Consider the following 20,037-nt stretch of genomic DNA (forward strand, 5'->3'; position numbering starts at 1 on the left):
GCACCCTTCAGTCATGACCAGCACCGGTCAACTTGGCTGAACTTGTGACCTTTTTTGAAATGTCATCTGCCTAATTGTGGAATGATGATGCGATGATGCTACAAAGTGCCCGGCATGAGTCACGCTCATGTGGCTGGACAGGAACAAAAATTCCCGCAGCCGGCTTTTAAAATCACATGGAGGTCCTTCCCAGGACTGAACATCTGTAACATCTGTGTTTCCACTTCTGGCCACACAGTGAATATTTTTATCATCAGTGCTTAATATCTAAGAATCGGTCTGATTGTTTCTGAAATGTTTTCAGTTTCCCATACTTTCCACATCAGTTACGGTCACGTAGGTGCGTGCGCGCACAGCCACCATGGTAGATCACTCAATTTGTTGCCAACGTTGGCTGAAGGGAACATTTTTCTCGCGTTCTCCTGTGCTTATCTTGGCACGATAGGGAGGACATTTTTAGAGTGGCAATGGCGGACCTGTCAGCGGAGGACTGATGATGTTTAACGTTCCGCTGATTATCTCCTCTCAACGCATGACCGTTTCAGCCACTTGTGCGAGCACTCCAGTGTGTGCTTTTACGTAAGTGCTCACCAAGTTGTTCTTCTTCACCTGTTTTTTTTTTCTCATGAAAGAGTGGGAATAGTCGTGACCGGTAGATTATTTATGAGTGTTCCTCACTGTGAGTTCTTCACTGGTGCCAGTACAAGAGATTTACTACGTCTGCAGTGGTCTGAATGTTCATTTTGTTAGTGGAATAGCAGAAAATAGTCAGAAGGTAAGAGTAAACTGAAGGGGAAAGGAGAAAAGAGAGAAGGGTGAACAAAAGAAGCATTTGCTTTATTACAGCGCATGACCAAATGTACATGAGGAGAAGCGGGCAGGAATCTGAACAGAATACAAAATAACATGGGAACTAGAAAATCAACTAGGATGCGAGTGGCGCAGAATGATGGGAAAGGAGAGGAATGAAAATGTTGAAGTGATGAAGGAAATGTTTATGCAGTGCCTTTTGTTTTATTCAGAGTGATATTCCCTCGCAATAACCTACAGTGCTCTTAGGAAAGTGAACTTGTGTGTTCCATTACACAAGGTCTGGTAGCCCTCTGAGCTCCAGAGGGAGACCAGCAGCATACTAATAGCAGCCACAATGCCCACACGACAGACAAGACGACAACATTGGTTACGGCATAGCCCATCTGTAGTACTGCACAACTACTCTCGCAAAGAGCAAATCTTTGGTTAAACAATCCTGTGCACGCTAGTGTAATGTTTAATGCTGACATTGTAATCCACTGAGTTACATTTAACGGGCAAAATCCGACCACATAACAGAGTTACTGACTGACATTTACTTATTGTTTAGATGTATTAAGTTGTCTTGGCAGCTAGTTGGAGAACCAGTGGTAAATGGAAACGTTTCATCCATTGACACTAAGTGATGAACATTGTTTTCTGTTGTTCGAAAATGTTTTTTGACACCAGGAAATAGTATAACGTGCTCCACCCTCTTGTGAAATCCCACCGCACTCTTCCTCAGAGCCTTGTGTGTTGTCATGGTCCCTCCACACAGTTTTACAGCCATTTACTCTCCTCACACCTGAACTGTACCTCCTGGGAGTCAGGGGTGGAAGATTGATTTTTGTTTTTCTAATCAGATGGTGAGCTGATCTTCTCTCCTAGCAGACGTTAGGTTGCACTGTAAACCGCTTACAGCATCGACGTTGAGAACAAAAGCCGAGTGGGTCGCTTTGGGAAAGGTCAGATGCTCAAAACATATTTTTATCTCTCAGCATGATACTTTTACAAATGTCCACGTATTCTTGATTAAAATGTCAGGAACAAGTTAGTTTGAGTGCTATGGCAGCCAAGTCTGGACAGTTTTTTTTCATTATTCAAACTTGTCAAAATACAGCTGTTTATGAACATGGTAAAATTCTTTGTCTCTGTGATAGAGGTTGGTTTATAAATCCTGTAATTATTTCTGCCTGATCTGTGGTATGCAGCTGTGGCACATGGCCATTGTTTTGTTGGGAAAGTATTTCCTGTGAAGCCTCTTTAGTTTAGCCTTAATTTAGTCCCTGACCCTTGCCTAAATACGGAAGCACAGCGAAACAAACAATCTTGTCTTTGACATTTAACCAGACAGTGGAAACTTCCACTATGGGTTTGTGCCAAAAACTAGGACTGCCTCTTCTATCAATATTTCACAGTGCCTTTATGAATTTTTTGTAAAGTATAAAAGCACATGTGGCTTTGTGACAAACTGCATTTTACATTTATAAACTTGCATGCATGTGTGGGCTTGCATGCATCTGTGAAATGCTTCTTATACAACACAAGGAAATGCTCTAACATGATGCTGTGACAACACAACACTGTGTCAGATTAAGATAAAAATCAAATCAATATACACCGAGAGGAAGAAATGAGGTTTGAAAATGAACAAAAAATGGGAAAAAAAAAAGAAGTCTTGGGTCAAAAACAACGGCTCGTCAACATGCTGGAAAAGCGGAGGGATGGAAACAGGACAGCTGTGGTCAAGGGAAAAGTAATGCCATCTTAGCTAGAAGTGTTCAAAACAACATAATGAATTTTCCACGGTAGTAAAAGATCATTTGTCCAATGAATTATTCAGGTGCAGTGCTCACAGAGACGGGGTTATAGCTGCACCCTGTGCTGCAGCTCTGGCTGCTGCTGAGTCATGATCTTATCACCATATTTTTCTGCATGCTTCATATAAATAGAAATGATTCCAACTGAAAACCATGAAAGCAGCGCCGCTATTATAGCCAAAGGGCACGTTCTGCATGAGGTGAGAGAAGCTGCGCAGGTGGCATGAAAATGGCTGTGGGTTCGTGGCGGCAGTCTAATAAAGTCAGAGGCCCGAGGGAGAGAATGATGATCAGAGCGTCATCATCACATGATCACAGCAGTTATGCAAGCGGCTGTTGTTACACAGCATGACGATGTTGCCTGATTACCACTGCTTGGTAATTACACAGCCAACACCGCGTGCACTTTGGTGATACACATGCTGTTTTGTTGTTTTTGTTTTTTTCCTGCGAGTGGCTGGAACTACATCAGTGCCAAAACTTTGCCGTGAAATGACTTGCCGATGTTAATATACTGTGTCTAATGCATCTTCCAAATAGTCGAAGGCAGCATCAAATCAAACAGAGCACTTCTTAATTCCCTGCCTCATCACTTGCTGATGCTTGGATGTTTGAATCTACATTTATCTGTGTTCTGGGGAATTACGTGATTGTCCGCTTGGAACAAGCTGCTGAGTAGCTCTGAACACAGAATTAAAGTGGAGTCTCACAGCAGGTTTTTATTGACCGGCCATATGGAAGCACACTGAGCTGGTGCACAGAGCTGCTCCGAGCTGTCAGGAGGCCCTCGACATGAGCAAGTAAGCAAAGTTCAGCTTCCTAACTTCCTTTGACCGGGAGCCGACACGGATCAGTCATCACTCTGTCAGGGTTAACATGAAGATTAAGCAGGATCGTGTTCTGATCGTGACACAAACTCCCCCCTGAATGCACCACCCACGTATACATGTACATAGAGTCCACGCACTATCTATGCTGAAACTCCCATTTAATGCCTTTAATGAACGAGTTGGAGGCTTGGTTGATGCACTCTGGAGACTCTTTGTCGATGCACTCTGGGGCGTTATTTAATTTCTTGCTTCTTGCATATGGATTACAATTTAAAGAGAATACTGCTTTTGTTATTAGAAATGAAAGAGTAGTAGATTGATTGCCATTTGATATCCATTAACCCCACTACTTAACAGCAAACAGCAAAACGTCTCGTAGAAATACAACGATTCAGCTAATAGGCTTTATGCAAACATGATCATCAGTCATCATATACTAGACTGTGGGGATGTTACAATGTTCTTAAGATTGTGGACCGCAAAGCTTTAAAACAGCTGCATTAACTTTGTCAAAAATAAAATAGATGCAGTTTTTGTTCATCCCGTGCCATACGTCTAAAGGGGACTTAACCAAAATTCCAAAACATTAGAGGTAGAACATTCCCATTAGGTCTCTGCATGCTGCTCATTGTGTCTTTGCCCAAGTCTTGCTGCAATTTCTCCTGCTTCAGGCTACAACCCCTCCCCTTTTCAGACGGAGGGGGTGTGGCGTCAGACTGCAATCGATTCAAGGACGCGTCCACAGCCATGTCTACAATGGCGATGGCTCCATCCCACTGCAGTGCTGCTTTATGAATGGGAGGGGGGTGGGGGGTGCAAGCAGGGGCTCAGCTGACCACTTAGCCCACACATTCACAGCTCGGCAGCCTCACACGGCACAAATGCAACAGCTACGTTAAATAAAGGCTCGTTTTCAGAGATTGCACTGGAAGAATATGAGCTTAAAGAACTCACAGAAGGTTCAGCGCCTTTATTGTCCGTTGTTATAATAAAATACAGGTTACATTAAAAACTAAACATAAAAATAAAGGTATCTTTTAGTCATACATGCAAACATGGTTCAAATCTACTGGAGACAGCTCACAGTGCAGATGTTACAACACAAAGAAACGGTTGCATAGGAACTACAGGTAAAACAAAAGTCTCACAGACAAGACGGCAAATCAAGAAAAAACATCAGTGACATTAAAACTGTTCTACATGAGACAGAAGTGATTTTAGCTTTCTACAATGTGAGAAAAAAAGCAGAACATCATGACAAAGAATGGAAAACATTTTGTTTAGTAGCAGTTCACAAGAGAAGCTTTCATATACAGTATATATATCTATATACTACACCCTTTTTGTTACCCTTACAGCATCAGATCTGCTTTGACTGAGTTTGCTCAGTGTCATACAATCATAAGTCGCTCATACCAAAAGCTACATACCACCAAAGTGCATCGAATGTTTCCCGTTTTGCCCAGGTCTCTCATCGCTGTCCACACATGTTCTCACCTCATATCTCAACAAACAAGCACATGCCAGCTTCCATTTCTCTTACATGTCCTTTAGTGAACCCACAGTTTAGTAAGGCAGCGTTTATGTGCAGACGCACATGTGGGGTTTCCAATAAACTAATTTCTCTCAGTTACATTGTTCACATTGCGTTCGATCTTAAGGAAAAACTTATTGTATATTTTGAGACAAAATGTCATCAGCATTGCCAATTTTAACATATTTTAAATGGCCCTGGAGACCTATTAGTAAATGTGCTTGTTTTTTTTTGTTTTGTTTTTTTACTGTCACAGGATCATAACAACCAACCGATCACCAGTCCCATCTCACAGTTCTGCTTTTAAAATGCTACAAAGTACACACAACACAAAACAGTTATAGGAAGACATTCAATATGAAACATTAAGACATTTACATACATATCCATATACCAGTGAGCTCTGATGCAAACTGTTTTGAATACACTGAGGTGAAAATCTAATCCGACCAGAAGCCCTTTATCTTCTCGAAGACAGGGATGCACCAATAACAACAGCAGTGCAGGGGATACAACCATGTCTCCTAAACGTCAGCAAACGTGACAGGAATGTGGCATCTTAAAAGGCAACATTTCTAAAAAATATTATTTGTGTCGGACAACCTCAACACAAAAATGTTGTCTACCAGAGAAAATCTGATCAGCCGTCAGTCAAATGTCAAAAATCACAGACTGTGCTGGCAGTGATTAATTGGTATTGATGCATCTCTCCGTACCCTCGTCATTCACCTCAGCCCGGATAATTCATGCTTTCTGGGGTTGCACTGCATGGATGCTGGAACTTCGTTTACATAGACCAAAGCAGACAATTTGCATATACCCACTGGTTTAACAACATTTCATACAGTAAGCGCTGCCTTTTGTATCCACAGCAAGTTTAAATAAGGAAACGAGAGAAGTGCAGCTCTGTGCATGATATAGCTAAACAGCACGGTGGCTGTTATCATCTCAGCGCTGATCTTCTTCCATCTGATCAAAACTAACTTTTGTGTTGATAGCACTTTAGTTCTGACATAAATCTTGTCATATTTCGAGACTAAAGGTACAGATGGATTCACAGTGGAACTGCTCCAAAAACTAAGTGGCTTACAGGAATAGTTTCCATCCTCATGCCGACCTGATAGCCTGAATAAGTGGAGCGCTTCCCTCAGAAGCCCGGATGATGTAAACAAAAGCCAAAGTGATGCTCAGATTACAGTCAGAGCACTGGAATTAAAAGGCCCAAGCCTGTCGTTCCCCCTAGACGTCGGAGCGGAAACTTTCTACACAAACACTAATATTGTCTTATAAGTTTTTGGAGAAGCATGGTGAATATCTGCATTTAAGTGAACACGTTTAGGACACACATATTTGCCATAAAGGCGGACTACATGAAATGCATTGGAGCTTATTTTGAAGACTTCTCTCCACTGAATTCAGTAAAAGCATACAGATGTAGACGTAAAGTGCCATCTAAAAAAATAGGATAAATGGTGTGGAGGAATTCGAGAAGGTAAATGTCAGCCAGTGAGGTGGTTCAAACCATTTCGACCATGCGTTAGGAGAGTGAGGAGCAGCACTATTCCTACACAGTATGACGAGTAGTACTGCACATTTACAGCAGCAGAGACGGGGTTCATAGCTACTTTGTCTAGAGACAGAATTCCTCTGTGAAAAACACAGATACGCAGTGCAAGCACTGTGTTTAAAATAGACAAATGTACAATAATACATTTTCTGTGTGAAGGTATCAGTTAGAAAATAACTGCTGTGAAAATAAAGTCTATTCTGCAACGATTAACCTGAAGAAGAGAAGAAAAGGTCCACAAGTACTCTGAGGTAAATTTAAGCTTTCGTATAGTCACTGTATTTCTTTATGAGAACAGCAGCCATGTTGGAGATGCCCATTCAGAAAAGACGATGAATCACAATAAAATGCGAGCGTCTTGAATCTCAGCCTTTACAAACACAGCCTTAATGGTTTAGAGGTATATGAATTATGCAGCTATGCTTCAAGATTCTTTCTAGAGATATATGGATATTAGTTTACTGGTGTTTGGCTAGACCTCTTTGATATTTCAATTTGGAAATGATACATGTTAAATCGTTTTTACATCAATGAAGCAAAGGTGGCTGCAAGACAGCTGCAAATTAAGGGCATTAAGAGGCAGATGCTGTTGTTTTAAACTCATTATGGTGTCCCTGGATCCTTGTTTGATGATGATGTCTAAAACTTGATTTTAGTCAAGTCTTATTTGAGCAGTACTGTACAGCATTCAATGTACAACTTCCTACATCATGGCTTAGAATAAGGCATTTTAATGGCATGAAAGCGGGAAATTACACATTGAAATGTTCAATAAAATATAGTTCCTCGTATTTCTCTTCTGTCTAGGTAAGACGTGTGCCGCCTCGGAGCCCACATCACTCCACATCACTCCAGATGTGATGCTGTCTGCTTCCCACTGAGACGTTGTGTTTGCACGCATGCAAAACGAAACTGACAATTTTTTTCGGAACACAGTGCCACCGTATAGATTCACAAGATCCCCTGAAATGGGCCGCGATGCCTGGAGTTGGGATGGCCCGGCACGTTTTTTCGTGGCACGTGTTTATTACATTACATAACGTGAACATGCCCTCCCAAAGGGCACCCAGCTGTAGAGAGCCCTGACATCAAGGCAAAAATATCTCGCAGTATCCCCACACCGGGAACCTATACCAGGCTTGCACGGTAGTTTTACACGCGCGATGTGTTATTACAGCAGGGAATATATGTTGTGAGAAAATATGTTCGGGTCTGTGTCAGGTCATGTGTGTAACAACAGCGGGGAAATAATAATAATATTCATTAAAAATGAATGAACAGGCTACAGTCATGAATAACCTATCCGGAAACCGGTTACGCACAAGAGTGCCACCGCAGAGCTCAGATGAAGTGAATCCATCCATTCTCCCATTCCCGCGGCGGAGACATCTTGAACCTGTGACGCCGCACTTTGTAATTGTTCCCATTATTATTGTCCCAGAATTCCAGCCCTCCGACACAGTATTTTATTGCAAACTGCAGCGTGCCTCCGTTGTCCAAGTAGGTAGGCATGACGATCTTGAAACAGAACCTGTCGGTGGCGCCGTCGCTTGAGTCGGGGACATAGGATGCCAAACTGTCCATAAATGTTATCCAGTTGTTTAAGGAGTACCGCAGGGAGACGCTCTTTTCAAAAGCCAGATTCAACACGCGCACAAACCCGGAGAGGCTGAATTCGTCCGCCTCCACGCTCTCCAGCAGGACTTTCACCTCCCTCACTTTCTGATCAAAGCCGGGTAATGTGCCTGGGTTGGTGAACTGCAACTCCATGAACACAGACTGTGAAGGAGCCCGGGGGAATTTTGTGTCCAAATGATTGAGGGGAAGGGGTCCTTTGGGCAGTTTTGCCAATATGCGCTCCGGCACCTCTGGAACATCTGTATCATCGAAGTGCTTCACTGAAATGAGTTCCAAGCCCAGTGAGTCCGCGAACCGGACCTTCTTCTGACTGGTCGGACTTCTGCTGCGGGAGACCTCTAACTTTGCCCGCTCTATGGGTGTAGGCAGCGACTTGCACCTCCGACGCAGATTCGGGCTCTGTGTCGGCTTCAAGGAGACCTCTCTGCCCCGCGGTCTCTCGTCCACCACCGGGCTCTCGATGGGCTCGCACGTACCGTTCACCAGGTCAAAATCTTCTCCATCATCAAGTCTCGGGTTCGCTGCAGCCAGGCTCCCGAACAGCCCGGCTATGCAGCTGTAGTTCCTGGGCAGGCAGTTCTTTGGGGGCAGCATGTCCACGACAGGTTGCTCAGACTCTGCTTCCATAAAACGCAACAGTGCCTGCACTGCAGAGCCCGAGTGCTGGTCGTGATGATAAACGCCGGCGAGTCGGGAAACGCAGCAGTCAGGTGTCAGTGTCCCTCTCGCGGATAGGTGCTCCGGTTGCGTCACAGGCCGACACTCTGCGGTCCCGGGCCAATAAACCAGGCCGTTTTTGTTAGGCAGCAAAGTACGAGTTTGCTCCTGGAGATGGATCGCCTTAAAACGTGATATCTGCTCGGATGTTAATTCAATGAAAAACGGAAAAGAAGAGACAAAAAGAGATCGCCTTCCTCTCCGCTGCATACACGGCCCGCTCCCATAACATGATGAACATGCCTGTCGCGTCCTCTCACAGCACAGCTGACTTGTATGAGGAAGGGTTTGACGTATACTGTGGGTTTGTGCTACGTGCAGAAGTGAGCATAGCACCTAACCAAAATGGTTTCCTCCTTCACAGGGTTCAAACAGCGTTACTTCCCCGTTTTCAAATCAGGCCTTTGGTTCTAAACGCCTCCCAGTGTAGCCCTATAAACACAAACAATAACATTTTAAAACAGTAGAACTGCATTCTGCCCTGGGCACGGTGAAGTTTTAGGTTTACAGTTAAACCTGCTGACAGCTTCCGCTGATAAAGTTGATTTCTTTTTAGTGTAGTATTTCTCATTTCTGTGCGTATCTCTTGATAATAAAAAAAGGATGAATTAAACTATTACGTAACAGAGACAGACACAGTGCCGGTCCCTCCTATATCCTCAGCAGTCTGCGCATCCATCCCCTCCCCTTCTCGCTACGTCACGCCCTCCCCGTGCAGCTTTTACCGGTTACCATGACGACCGCGTCACAGCTCGCCTCTAAAGGCATTCACTTGGTCAGCTTGCTCTGTTTAGGAAAACTCCGTGAACCAGAAAGAAAGCCAACAGAGAGCAGCAGCTTTATTTTTTCATGAATCCAGATTTGTGATGTGGGAATAATGCAAGGTGGACCGTTTGGGAGGAGACATGGAGCTTCCACCGCAGGAGGACGCACTTTTAGAGTCTTACAGGACACCGGACAGGGACCACGTTGATGCGCTTCTAGATATCAGCGAGGAGATCCTCCTGAATGAAAAGGAGCCACATGAGTTTCATTGTTACTCGGGTTTGGAAGAATCAGTAAGTGAATTAATATCTGTCTCGATCTGTTAAGTCAAAAACGGTGCACCAGTTGTACATATAGATTCTAGATTTGTTTTTTGTTTTGTTTTTTTCTGTTTACTGATCTGGAGTCACTAGGGGAAGTTGCATACAATGCATTTTCATATACATGTTTTTAGTTTAGCTTTGTGAAATAAAAACTACCCTTATTTGTAGTAGTGGAATACTATCATCCAACATGTTACTAATTACACCTGTGACTTCATGCTTTAACACTCCTGGTCTATTTTTGTGATTTTGAGTGCATGATTCCATGTTATAACGCTGTCGTGTTTTAATTCTGAATTTGGTTTTGCAACAGGTTTGTGGTTGGGCAAGAGTTGCTCCACTCAGCTGCATATTTTCGAGTCAGAGGCAATGCAGGAAACCGAAGCATACGGATCCAGGGGGGACGACACTTTCCCCTGTAGACCCCACACCTTCTCATGGCGACGGTTCAGTCAGTATTGCAGCACAGCTCTGCGAGTCTCACGTGGGCCTGCATGACTTTAAGAAATCTACGTCATTAAACCAGCAGCCGGGAGCTTGGAGTGAGGCCGCTACGGCCGCTCAGAAGTCAGATGCAACAGAAGGGCCCGTCCTCAATGCCCTGCATAGAAACACAGCACATCCCTTCTTTGAAGAAAAGTTAAATGTGGAAGGGAGGTCTAGAGAGACTCCTTTGCAGCCTCGCCATGCGTGTACAAAAATTTCCGTGTTTGAGAACAAGGCCACTCATCCTCAGAAACCCAGTCACAGGCCCAATAACACAGCGATTCCCATTCAAAACTTTACATTTCTACCACCCATCAAATCGCCACGCATGAACCCCAAGGGTGGTGGCCAGCTGTGCAGAGGCAAGAAGGCTTCAGAAGGAGAAAATTCACGTGAATACTATTTCATGTTAGACAAGAAGAGTGGAGGGAGAGGAACAAGACTGGACACCGTTTCTTACTTGGACCTTCCCTCTAACCCTGCAGCTTTGACTTCCAAGTACCAGACATGTCAACATAACCCCCACTTGTTCTCCGCTGTAAGTGTATCTGTCCCAAAGAGATATCAAGTAGCTACGTCTCCCAAGCCTGACAGCCTTCACCGCACTAGCTACTCGCTGGGCAAGAGACTGGAACAGACAATCGGTCAAACATATATGCACCCCAGCTGCCTGTTTTCTTAAGATAAGCTTTAAGGCTGAGTACGGCCTGTGAAATAAATGATACCAGGAAACATTCAAATGTGCAGTCATTTTATATTCTCAGGTTCAAGCGCAGAGATGCGTCTTATTTTATGCAACATATACCTCAGCGTCACTCCATTGTACAGTTTTCAAAAAAAAATAGTTATGCATACACCTCAATTCAACATATGCTGTGTGTTGATAAAAGACCAAATCATAATAAGATCGAGATGTTAAGCTCTGCATTAATTATACCGATGTTTATTTTGTTCTGACCAGTTCCCACAAGTGCTTTTGTAGCTGGTGTTGTTACCTAGCAATGGTCCAACTCCCCTAGGAAGTATGGCTCTGTCGCTCCCTCATGCCTTTTGTTCTTTACATTTCACCTGCAAACCACAGCTCTCTCAGAACGTTGTACTGCAAGTCTACCAAACGGAAAAAATGCAGATATCAGCCATAGAATTTAAACATTGAGGAGTGTGTCCTGTGGTGCTCCAGTTGATCCCACACACTCTTATCAGTTTGCAAGACTAGGTCATCACCTTAGGTTATTTGAAATGTCTTTTGAACTGTTCCTAAGCAATTTTGTGGTGCAGTAGGCCACATTGTCCTGCGTGCGAAGGCTGCCGGGGCGTCAGTGTTGGGGCCTGGTCAGCAAAAACGTTCAGGTGGATGTACGTATCAAAATGACAACCAGCAGAACATCGCATTGTAACCAGATGATCAATGTTATTTACTTCAGTCGTCAGTGGTTTTAATGTTATGGCTCGTCACTGATAAATGTGCCATGTGACTTACCTGCATGTAAAATAATCTCACTTGAAAATGGCTTAAAGAATTTAACATATGTTAATACTGCGTGAGAGTGGTACAATTTAAACAATAAGAACTTTTTTTTTCATGCAACTATATCAAACTGCTCATTAATTCAACTTTTAGCACTGGCACAAGAGAATAAACCCATGGACTCTTAACGTGCATCATTTGTGTAACTTGTTTGTGCATTTTTTTCCCCTCTCCCCCTCTTTTCTCTTCTACCTTTGATGTAAAGTAAACGACAAAGACAACAATATCCAACTTTTAGCAGTTTATTAACTGCATATGTAGTGTAGCTTTAACAATTATTCAAGGCAGCCATTAACTCTACACATACAGGCAACAACCAAAAAAAAAAAAAGTAATAATAATAAAAAAAAAAAAGCTTTGTGCTGGAAAAATATCGGCATGCGCTCCCTACAGGGAGAAAATAAAGCACTGTAACGGACACGTAGTTCTGTTTTTAGCAAGGCATTTCTCCATCCTACTAAAACCTGGAGGGAGCTATGTGTGCTATATGAACTATGCTGTATCTGAACTAGAAGTAGAGATTTGAAAACAACAACAACACAGAAATGTTCCATAAATACGGTGGATACGGTGCAAAAAATAAAGCATGTTACACTTGGACAGTTTCATGACCTGTACATTCTTCAGTTCTGACAAATATCTCTGAACTGCGACAGTATTAACTGCCCGTCCATGAAAATATTGAGATGGAATCAAAGTTATTCTCTCCAGTAACATGCTGTATAGCCATAGTTTTCTGTATAAGACAACTAATCCTTTCATAAGAACGATTTAGAGCAAGTAAAGGGCATCCCGATATCTCATGCGACCATGATGAAAACATCAACTGGATTAAACATGCAGACCAAGGCCAAAAGGACTCCGAGTTCTTTCTAAACCATACTGGGGCATAAATATGCTAATTTTTCTAAAGCAGCAAATTATGTGTAACAGAACGCAAGTTAATATCTGGGTTAAGGCACCAAAGTAACTAAAATGAACAAATAAAGAAGGCCTATAGTTCTGTGTTTCCTGGAAGGACACAGTCTATATGTGGGTGCCTGTGAGGTAACCGGGTCCAACAGTAGAACAACAACACAATCAAAATCAATCAAATTAAAAACTCAGAGAAAAAAATAAAAAATAAAATACTGTACCCAAATGTCCAAATATTTTAAATATGGAAAGTCTGATATTTATTTCAGTCAAAACCAGGTGGTGAAGACACACACCAAGTGTGCTAATCCTAGCTTTAATCCTCTATGTTTGTGTGCAGGATCACTACTTCAGCATGGAGTAGGGCTACTGTATAGACTTACACACAGCTAATGAATAAGTCAAAGACGGTGACAGTCTCGTCTGTTTCCTGCCTTAAACTGACTGCCTAGCTACAGAAGCCCAGACACTAAATAGTTTACACAACATCATACTTCACAATCACATTTCACTTAAAGATGACAAACATGAACATGTACATTTTTTTTTCTTGTGCCACATACGTATATTTCAGTATATTTCAGAGATGCATCCCACCAGCAGTGGCTTGTTCCGTGCCTTGGTCCTTGGAAGGCTTTGTGTTCGGGGAAAACAAAGCCACCTGCAACTGGTCACACTATGGCTGGCTACAAAGCACAGAGTTTGTTGTCGTGTTGCTGCTGATAAGGCAACAATGAAAAGAACAGCAATCAGATGCACAAGCGCAGATTTGTTATTTTACGTTGCTGTGCTGCTGACCACGTGGAGGCTTCGTGCACTTTTTCAGACGTACGTAAAGTAAGTGTACACCGTTGTATGCTGCACAGCCGATAACCTCCATGACAGCCGCATACAGGTAAAGATGTCCTCCCTTTTAAGTGCAGATCTAACATTTATGAACATACAGAAACTCCAAGTAAGATCAAACTGTGTAAACCGGTCACAGTGGTTATGCGCTGAAGTATACAAGAAACTGGCAACTGAAACAACTACGTTACTTTATGTGCAAATAAATATGTAAACTTTTACAGGGGCTGATAAATCACGTCTACCGAGCTAATAAAGTGCAGCAAAGCTGTCAGGATATACACCTGGAAAGGCTCTGGACATGACACCCCCCAAAGGAATGGTCGAAACATTTTTGCAGACTTCTTACTGCTAAGACCGCCGGAGGACAGCGTACACTCCTCTTATAGGGAGAGGCAGATATCTGAAACTGGACTGCAGAGGTTTAGGAAGCCTCGCTGGGAGGGCTTCAGCTGTTGGGTTTCTCTGGGTGCTGAAAGAGTGCACAAAGCTCCTCGCATGTCTGGGTTTCCACTGAACTGAAATGGGACTCCATATTCCACGCCAGGTCCGCCGACAAGAAGTCATCCATGACAGTTTGTGTTTCGTTGCTGGTCAGGAAGAGGTGCCCCAGGCCTTCTGCCTGGCTGGTCACAGTTTGCGTCTCGGTGCTGTTCAGGAGCCTCGCCTGCTCGCCCTGACTGACAGGTGTCTGGGAGGAGAGCCCGGTGCCGAACGAAGGCATGTCGGTCTGCGTTTCTGTGTCTGAGGATTCCGTGCTCATGGAAAAGCTCGAATGTCGCAGTATGCTGCTCAGGGGCATGTGGCTTCCAGCGTTCAGCAGGAAATTGAGGTCAGTCTGAGTTTGGGTGTCAAAAAGCTCCAGGTCGCTGGCTTGCGTTCGAATTGGTCCCTCGCTTTGGTCCAGTTCGTCCATCAGGAGGAAGTCCGTCTGGGTCTGATTGTCCAGAGACTCCAGCGGCGTGTCGCCTCCTAGTCCTCCCAGCTCACTCTCCTCTGTCTGTGTCTGGATGTGCACGGCATTGAGAAACTCTTCAAAGTCAAAGTCTATACCATTGTGTTGCTCCTGAACGGAGCCGAGGCCTGACCCACAGCCGGCAGAAGACTCCGCGAGCACCGGGTGGCTCGACATGCTGTCGGACAGAATGTTTTCTAGGTCGCTTAACAATGTCATTGTTTGGGTCTGGTTGTCCACCATGTTGTTTGTGCCGAGCTCATGCGTCTGAACCCCAAAACACATGCCACCCACGGATTTCGAGTCCTCATATATACTGCTTTCAGCACCACTGAGGGTGTCGTCCATGTCCAGAGCTGTCTGGGTAGAAACACTGAGGGAGTCGTTGCCAAATAGGTCAGAGCACATGATCGCCTGGTGCTGAACTTTGTCCTCTGATTGTGGCGTGGCAAATCGTGTCTGTGTCTGCCTGGTTTTGAACGGCAGCACAGAGGAGGAGGAGGAGGAGGAGGAGCAAGGAATTTGGCTCAGGCACTGACTGTCTGTCTGAGCTCCGATGGAGGATGTCGCTTTTGCGCGGGAGAAGAATGTCTGGGTTTCAACACTGACTGGCAGGAGGACTTGGGCACTCACGCTGATGTCTGTCTGGGAGCAGGACGACACTGAGGACTCGCCCATGGAGCACAAGCCCATTCCCTCCCCGACTCCTACTCCTGTGGGCATTTTTGACAAGTACGATTTGTCTGTCTGAATATTTGTGGAGGTGCTCCTTCCCCGCTGTCCTCCCATGCCGCCGGCCGAGTCCTCTGGACCCGTAGGATCCAGACTGACCTGAACTCCCGTGCTAATGGGCCCCAAGCTAGAGCGGGAAGTTGCCATGCTGTCCTTGAAACCCAAACTTTTCGCATCAATTTGAGGGACCACTGCTCCCGTGGCTTGAGGCAACAGCTGAAGGGTGCTGACGGAACCTTGGCTGTCTACTGCGAGCACTACCGACCTCAGAGCGCCGCTCTCTGTAGACGGGAGGAGGACGGGCAGATGGGCCAGCTGCATCACCGGAACACTGACCAAAGCCATCTTGGGCTTTGGTAGGAGCAACTTCTGAAGGCTCCTACGAGAGCTAGCGTTCTGATTCACCGAGTCTGTGATATAAACCGTTGTTTCAGGAGGGAGAGCAGTCTCTGCCAGCTCTTTACTAGCAGGCATGATTTGACAAGCTGAACCATTGGCCTTATCCTTTTCAGAACCACTTATCAGTTTCTCCAGCTTTCGTTTTTTAACTGGAGGTATTCTGCAAAGATACAAACCAGATAAAGACAAAGACAAATGTCAAAATTAAGTTTGTTAATCGTTTACAACGAAACACATCATTTTAATAAAATCCTGTTTAGACTATGCATGTACATGCCTGTGTTCTGTGGGAATCTCATGGCCCGTCCTGTAGATATGCGAGAGCAAAGCAGCTCTGCTAGCATAGGGGCAGCCACACGTACAGTGGTAAGTCTTTCCACAGTCTTCTATGTGCCTCTTCAGGTCCCATTCTGTGCTGTAGCCATTGTTGCACTTGGAGCATTTATGTTTCTTCTCTGCGTGCATCTTCATGAAGTGCTACAATGAGACAGATCAAGAGATGTATTGCAGACAGCAACTATAAAATGCAGCATGTTAGAAATGTAGAGTTTTTAAATGACTAAACAATATAAAAATTCAAAGACTTAAAAGCAAAACAACATCCATTTTTGGTCTAATGATTCAAGCACAATTACAATCTATAGTATAATTTTGGCAAAGTATAGAAGGGAGAGCAGTTTGCCCACTGTTTTGAAGCCATCAGTTCTACAGAAAAGAGAAGAAATGCCTGTAATTATAGGAGGAAAAAAACGCTTGTGTCATCACCGTATGTGAAGTGGGATTAAAATACTGTTTTGAAGCTGACAGTGCTTTTGATTTAAAGGCTCGGAAACACCCATATTGTGCTGCGGTGGGTCTAAGCTTGGTGCCAGCCTGGTAAAGGCTTAGAAGTAGCTATGCACGATAACAATACTAGTATCCATGACGCTGCGCTCCTGCACTTGAACTCATATTCTCAAAACGACTCTTATCCAAACACGACCGAAAATGCTTAAAGTCTCGAACGCTTCTCCCTTTAAAAACTCCATTAGCTTCATTACCTGCAGGCAACTATTTCTATCAGCATTTACAGTGAGAGGGGGAAGCCATCAATGAACAACGATCACAGTTATCACAGTAAAGCGAAGGTCAGCACCAGCAATCTAATGTCTAATGTTTCTTTCCCCCCACATATCTCACATTCGTTCAACACCTCATTGTTGAGATACTCATGTCAGTACTCCTGCAAGCACACAAATAAAAGTACTTCTGCTAGGTCAGACAAAAACGGTGGTCATGCACCCTTACTTAAAATGTATTTTATTAATTGCAAATACATCTTTAAACATCAATGGAGAAATGCTTACTTGCTTAACCAGTGAGAATTGGGAGAAGGGTCTGTTAGGTCCCCTGGGACACCCTTCAATGGGACAGCAGTAAAGCTTCTGGGCGCCCTTCATGTCCTTTCTGACTGTGGGATTGACAATACCATCCTGAAAAAAAAAAAAAAAAAACGAGAAAGCAGAATATTAACATTTTAGATGACTGGCTCGTAATCGTAACCACAGTTCAAGATAAATTCCATAAACATACCACCCTCTATCTAGGACCTGACAACTGTACAGGCCCCATCTGCTGCATGTGCCATCCACTGAAGATGTATCATTAGGACACAACATTGCAGTGCTTTTTTTAGCCAGTGCATGTAAAACTGCATAAAGGGTATAATTATATGCAACACACTATAGAGCTCTACACACTCTAGTACACACACAACAGACTCTGCTTTCCACAGCTGAACATGACATTCAGGTGTTTGGCAGCACACGGGTTTAACTGTACAACTGCTGCTCTCGCTGGCTTAACATTTTTATATTATTTCTTATTTTGAATGATGAATAACATGTAACTTATTCCAGAAAAGAGTATCTGCACTGAGTGTTGGATGAAATAAAAAAACAATACCATTACATTGTTCAAGAGCCGTTTAGACTGTGGTCTTCCAGCAGTCAAGGTCACCTCCATTTGCTGTAAGGCTGTAGGGGAACGGCCAAAGCTGGCAAATCACGTCTGCTTTATCACAAGCAGTTTGCACGAAATGACAAATTTGGAAAGAATGGAAGCTCTTCCTATTTGCTTCAGCTTCAACATATGGTCGTAGGCCGGAGCCTGAGTCACATCAAGACATTATTTGTCATTGGGCAAGTAACTGGCTATAGTTCAAAGAGATTCACCGCAGGTGCTAAAGCAGGGCCAACCCACAGCCAGCTGATGACATTCACTTAGAACACACTGATAAATAAGCGTGGTGGTCTCTAAACGCTGCTTCTCTTCGCAGCTCGTGGAATTGATATGGACAGAAAACTCAAAGCCCTGACCTGTAAATACAGTATGTGTTACTAATGTGCGTTGATGCAGCAAATGTATGGCAGCGTTAAAGTGGCCGTTATATCAATGGAACACTCTGTCTGACTCGATGAATGATGCAGAAGAAGGCAGAGTGAGAGGAATCACTGCATTTAAGCACTTTGTCATCGTGTCAACCAGAATGTCATAACCACCCCAACAGAAGTTTCACAAAGCTGTGGATTAAGAATAACACACTCAGTCTGTCCTTTTTTTTTTTGCTCAAAGAATCTCACTGCTGCTTGTTTCCTTTTCTCTCTATTTCAACCCCCTTAAAAGAACAACCTACAATGGAAGTGTAGCATATGACGTAGAACATACAAAAACACTGGGACCTGATTTTGACATTACTGTCAGAGTGACTGACATGACTGCACTGAACAAGAAGCCAGCACAAGTTTTCAGTACATTTTACCGGTTTGAGTGTACTAATATTACCAGAGTAAAATTCAACACTCAAAAATGTTGCTTTGGAATCTGCCTGACTGTACCTCAGATTTATACAGCAAAACTAAAGGTTGTATCAAGCTTCTTCTGGTTGGACCACTTTTAAGAGCTCATTTAAATTCCAACATTCACCTGTTTGAGACAAACAGCTTAGTCTGTTGCAGGACAAAGGCAGCCTTTCCCAGCAAAGAACTTCATTCAAGGAGGGGGAGACGGTGAATTACTACCTCCCACGAAAAAGCCCAGTTCAATGAGGACAGAAGGACCAGGGCCAGGGGTAAATGCCGTGACTGCCTCCACTGTACCAACCAAGCGGACTCTAGGAATCAATGGCGTTGATGTGGTCCACTAAAATTGCCAGTGACGGTGCATACATCGATTATCACGTCATCAAAATCATTTATTGACAGCACAAGTGGCTAACTGCAGTTTAGCTAACTCGCTATTTGTAAAATGACACATGTAAACGTTAGCAACACGAAACCAAGGAAACCTTTGCCAAACGTCAACTACAACGCGTTGACTTGTTTTCCAAACATCACCACTACCCTATGGGTAAGCTAACCCTAAGTTATACATGACTTGGCATTTCCGATTTCCCCAAACTGTGTTAGCCAAGTTAGCATTGCAGTTGGCTGCACTGGTCACCCACAGAAATAACTGGGCTGAGTTAGAGATTACCTTGATTCTGTGCGATTTAACGAGATGCATGTTCAATGCAGGTGTGTTTGGCAGAATCTTGCCACATCCTTCCACGGTGCAGAGGATGTTCGTCCTCACTTCTTTGGTCAGCTCCACGATGGTGGGTTTTATTATTTCCCGAGACTGCGACAAAGAGTCCTCATGACATTTGGGGCTTGCTGTGGTGACGTTATCTCTGTTCTGCGCCTTGCCTGTTGAAGAGGCAGCCATGTTTCTGTGTTGACAGTCCGTCCTGTGTTTGGCGAATAGCCCGGGCAGCATGAATGAACAGAGGCATACCGTCCCTCCGCTTTGACTGACAGGCTCCCACTCACTGAAGGCTGGGAAAAGCTGCGCCTACGTCACATCCAGGATGCGTTCATACTTCCGTTTTACAAAATAAAAGTTTGAAATTTGTGCTGCTAGAACCCACAATGTATTTACAAACTACACATTTATTTAAATCTTCGATCATGCATTGGTAAACAAACAAACAAAAAACAGTATATATATGCCAAAACTTGTCATATTAACTTGTCTTATTAAAATGTTAATGATAAAGCCAATTGAAAACAAGGAACAAAACCTCAATGTTTGACTAATCACATTATCAAATACTCAACAATTCAGCCTGAGAAATATGCAATAATCTCAGTTTTGCAGGAAAACAGAGCACA

At 43.8% G+C, this 20,037-nt stretch overlaps 3 protein-coding genes and 1 long non-coding RNA gene across 4 annotated transcripts; 2 read left to right on the forward strand and 2 right to left on the reverse strand.

Annotated features, from left to right (window-relative positions):
- Positions 1 to 4,397: 4,397 nt before the first annotated feature.
- Positions 4,398 to 9,227, reverse strand: LOC125005130 (protein phosphatase 1 regulatory subunit 3E). Its single transcript, XM_047580157.1, has one exon. It carries the CDS (start codon positions 9,106 to 9,108, stop codon positions 7,885 to 7,887), a length of 1,224 nt encoding a protein of 407 aa, XP_047436113.1. The 5' UTR covers positions 9,109 to 9,227; the 3' UTR covers positions 4,398 to 7,884.
- Positions 9,228 to 9,595: 368 nt separating this feature from the next.
- On the forward strand, positions 9,596 to 12,161 carry LOC125005132. Its single transcript, XM_047580159.1, has 2 exons — positions 9,596 to 9,956; positions 10,300 to 12,161. The coding sequence occupies exons 1-2, from the start codon at positions 9,804 to 9,806 to the stop codon at positions 11,152 to 11,154; spliced, it is 1,008 nt and encodes a 335-aa protein (XP_047436115.1). The 5' UTR covers positions 9,596 to 9,803; the 3' UTR covers positions 11,155 to 12,161.
- Positions 12,162 to 12,228: 67 nt separating this feature from the next.
- On the reverse strand, positions 12,229 to 19,642 carry atmin (ATM interactor). The gene is made up of 4 exons (XM_047580156.1): positions 19,361 to 19,642; positions 17,194 to 17,319; positions 16,125 to 16,324; positions 12,229 to 16,007 (listed from the first exon to the last, which is right to left on the reverse strand). The coding sequence occupies exons 1-4, from the start codon at positions 19,640 to 19,642 to the stop codon at positions 14,210 to 14,212; spliced, it is 2,406 nt and encodes an 801-aa protein (XP_047436112.1). The 3' UTR covers positions 12,229 to 14,209.
- LOC125005133 lies at positions 18,853 to 19,777 on the forward strand. Its single transcript, XR_007112420.1, has 3 exons — positions 18,853 to 19,045; positions 19,402 to 19,481; positions 19,608 to 19,777. It is a non-coding gene; the product is annotated as an uncharacterized LOC125005133 (long non-coding RNA).
- Positions 19,778 to 20,037: the final 260 nt, after the last annotated feature.

Source organism: Mugil cephalus, chromosome 3, assembly GCF_022458985.1.
Source record: "Mugil cephalus isolate CIBA_MC_2020 chromosome 3, CIBA_Mcephalus_1.1, whole genome shotgun sequence".
NCBI classification, from domain to species: domain Eukaryota; kingdom Metazoa; phylum Chordata; class Actinopteri; order Mugiliformes; family Mugilidae; genus Mugil; species Mugil cephalus.

Bases quoted from the DNA above. Each gene is read 5' to 3' on its own strand.
- LOC125005130 (XM_047580157.1), bottom strand. From the start codon at position 9,108: ATGCAGCGGAGAGGAAGGCGATCTCTTTTTGTCTCTTCTTTTCCGTTT.
- LOC125005132 (XM_047580159.1), top strand. From the start codon at position 9,804: ATGGAGCTTCCACCGCAGGAGGACGCACTTTTAGAGTCTTACAGGACA. The intron at 9,957-10,299 runs GTAAGTGAATTA...GTTTTGCAACAG, and splicing joins ACTCGGGTTTGGAAGAATCA to GTTTGTGGTTGGGCAAGAGT.
- atmin (XM_047580156.1), bottom strand. From the start codon at position 19,642: ATGCTGCCCGGGCTATTCGCCAAACACAGGACGGACTGTCAACACAGA. The intron at 17,320-19,360 runs GTAATCTCTAAC...TTTTTTTTTCAG, and splicing joins TTAAATCGCACAGAATCAAG to GATGGTATTGTCAATCCCAC. The intron at 16,008-16,124 runs GCATGTACATGC...GTATCTTTGCAG, and splicing joins GAGATTCCCACAGAACACAG to AATACCTCCAGTTAAAAAAC.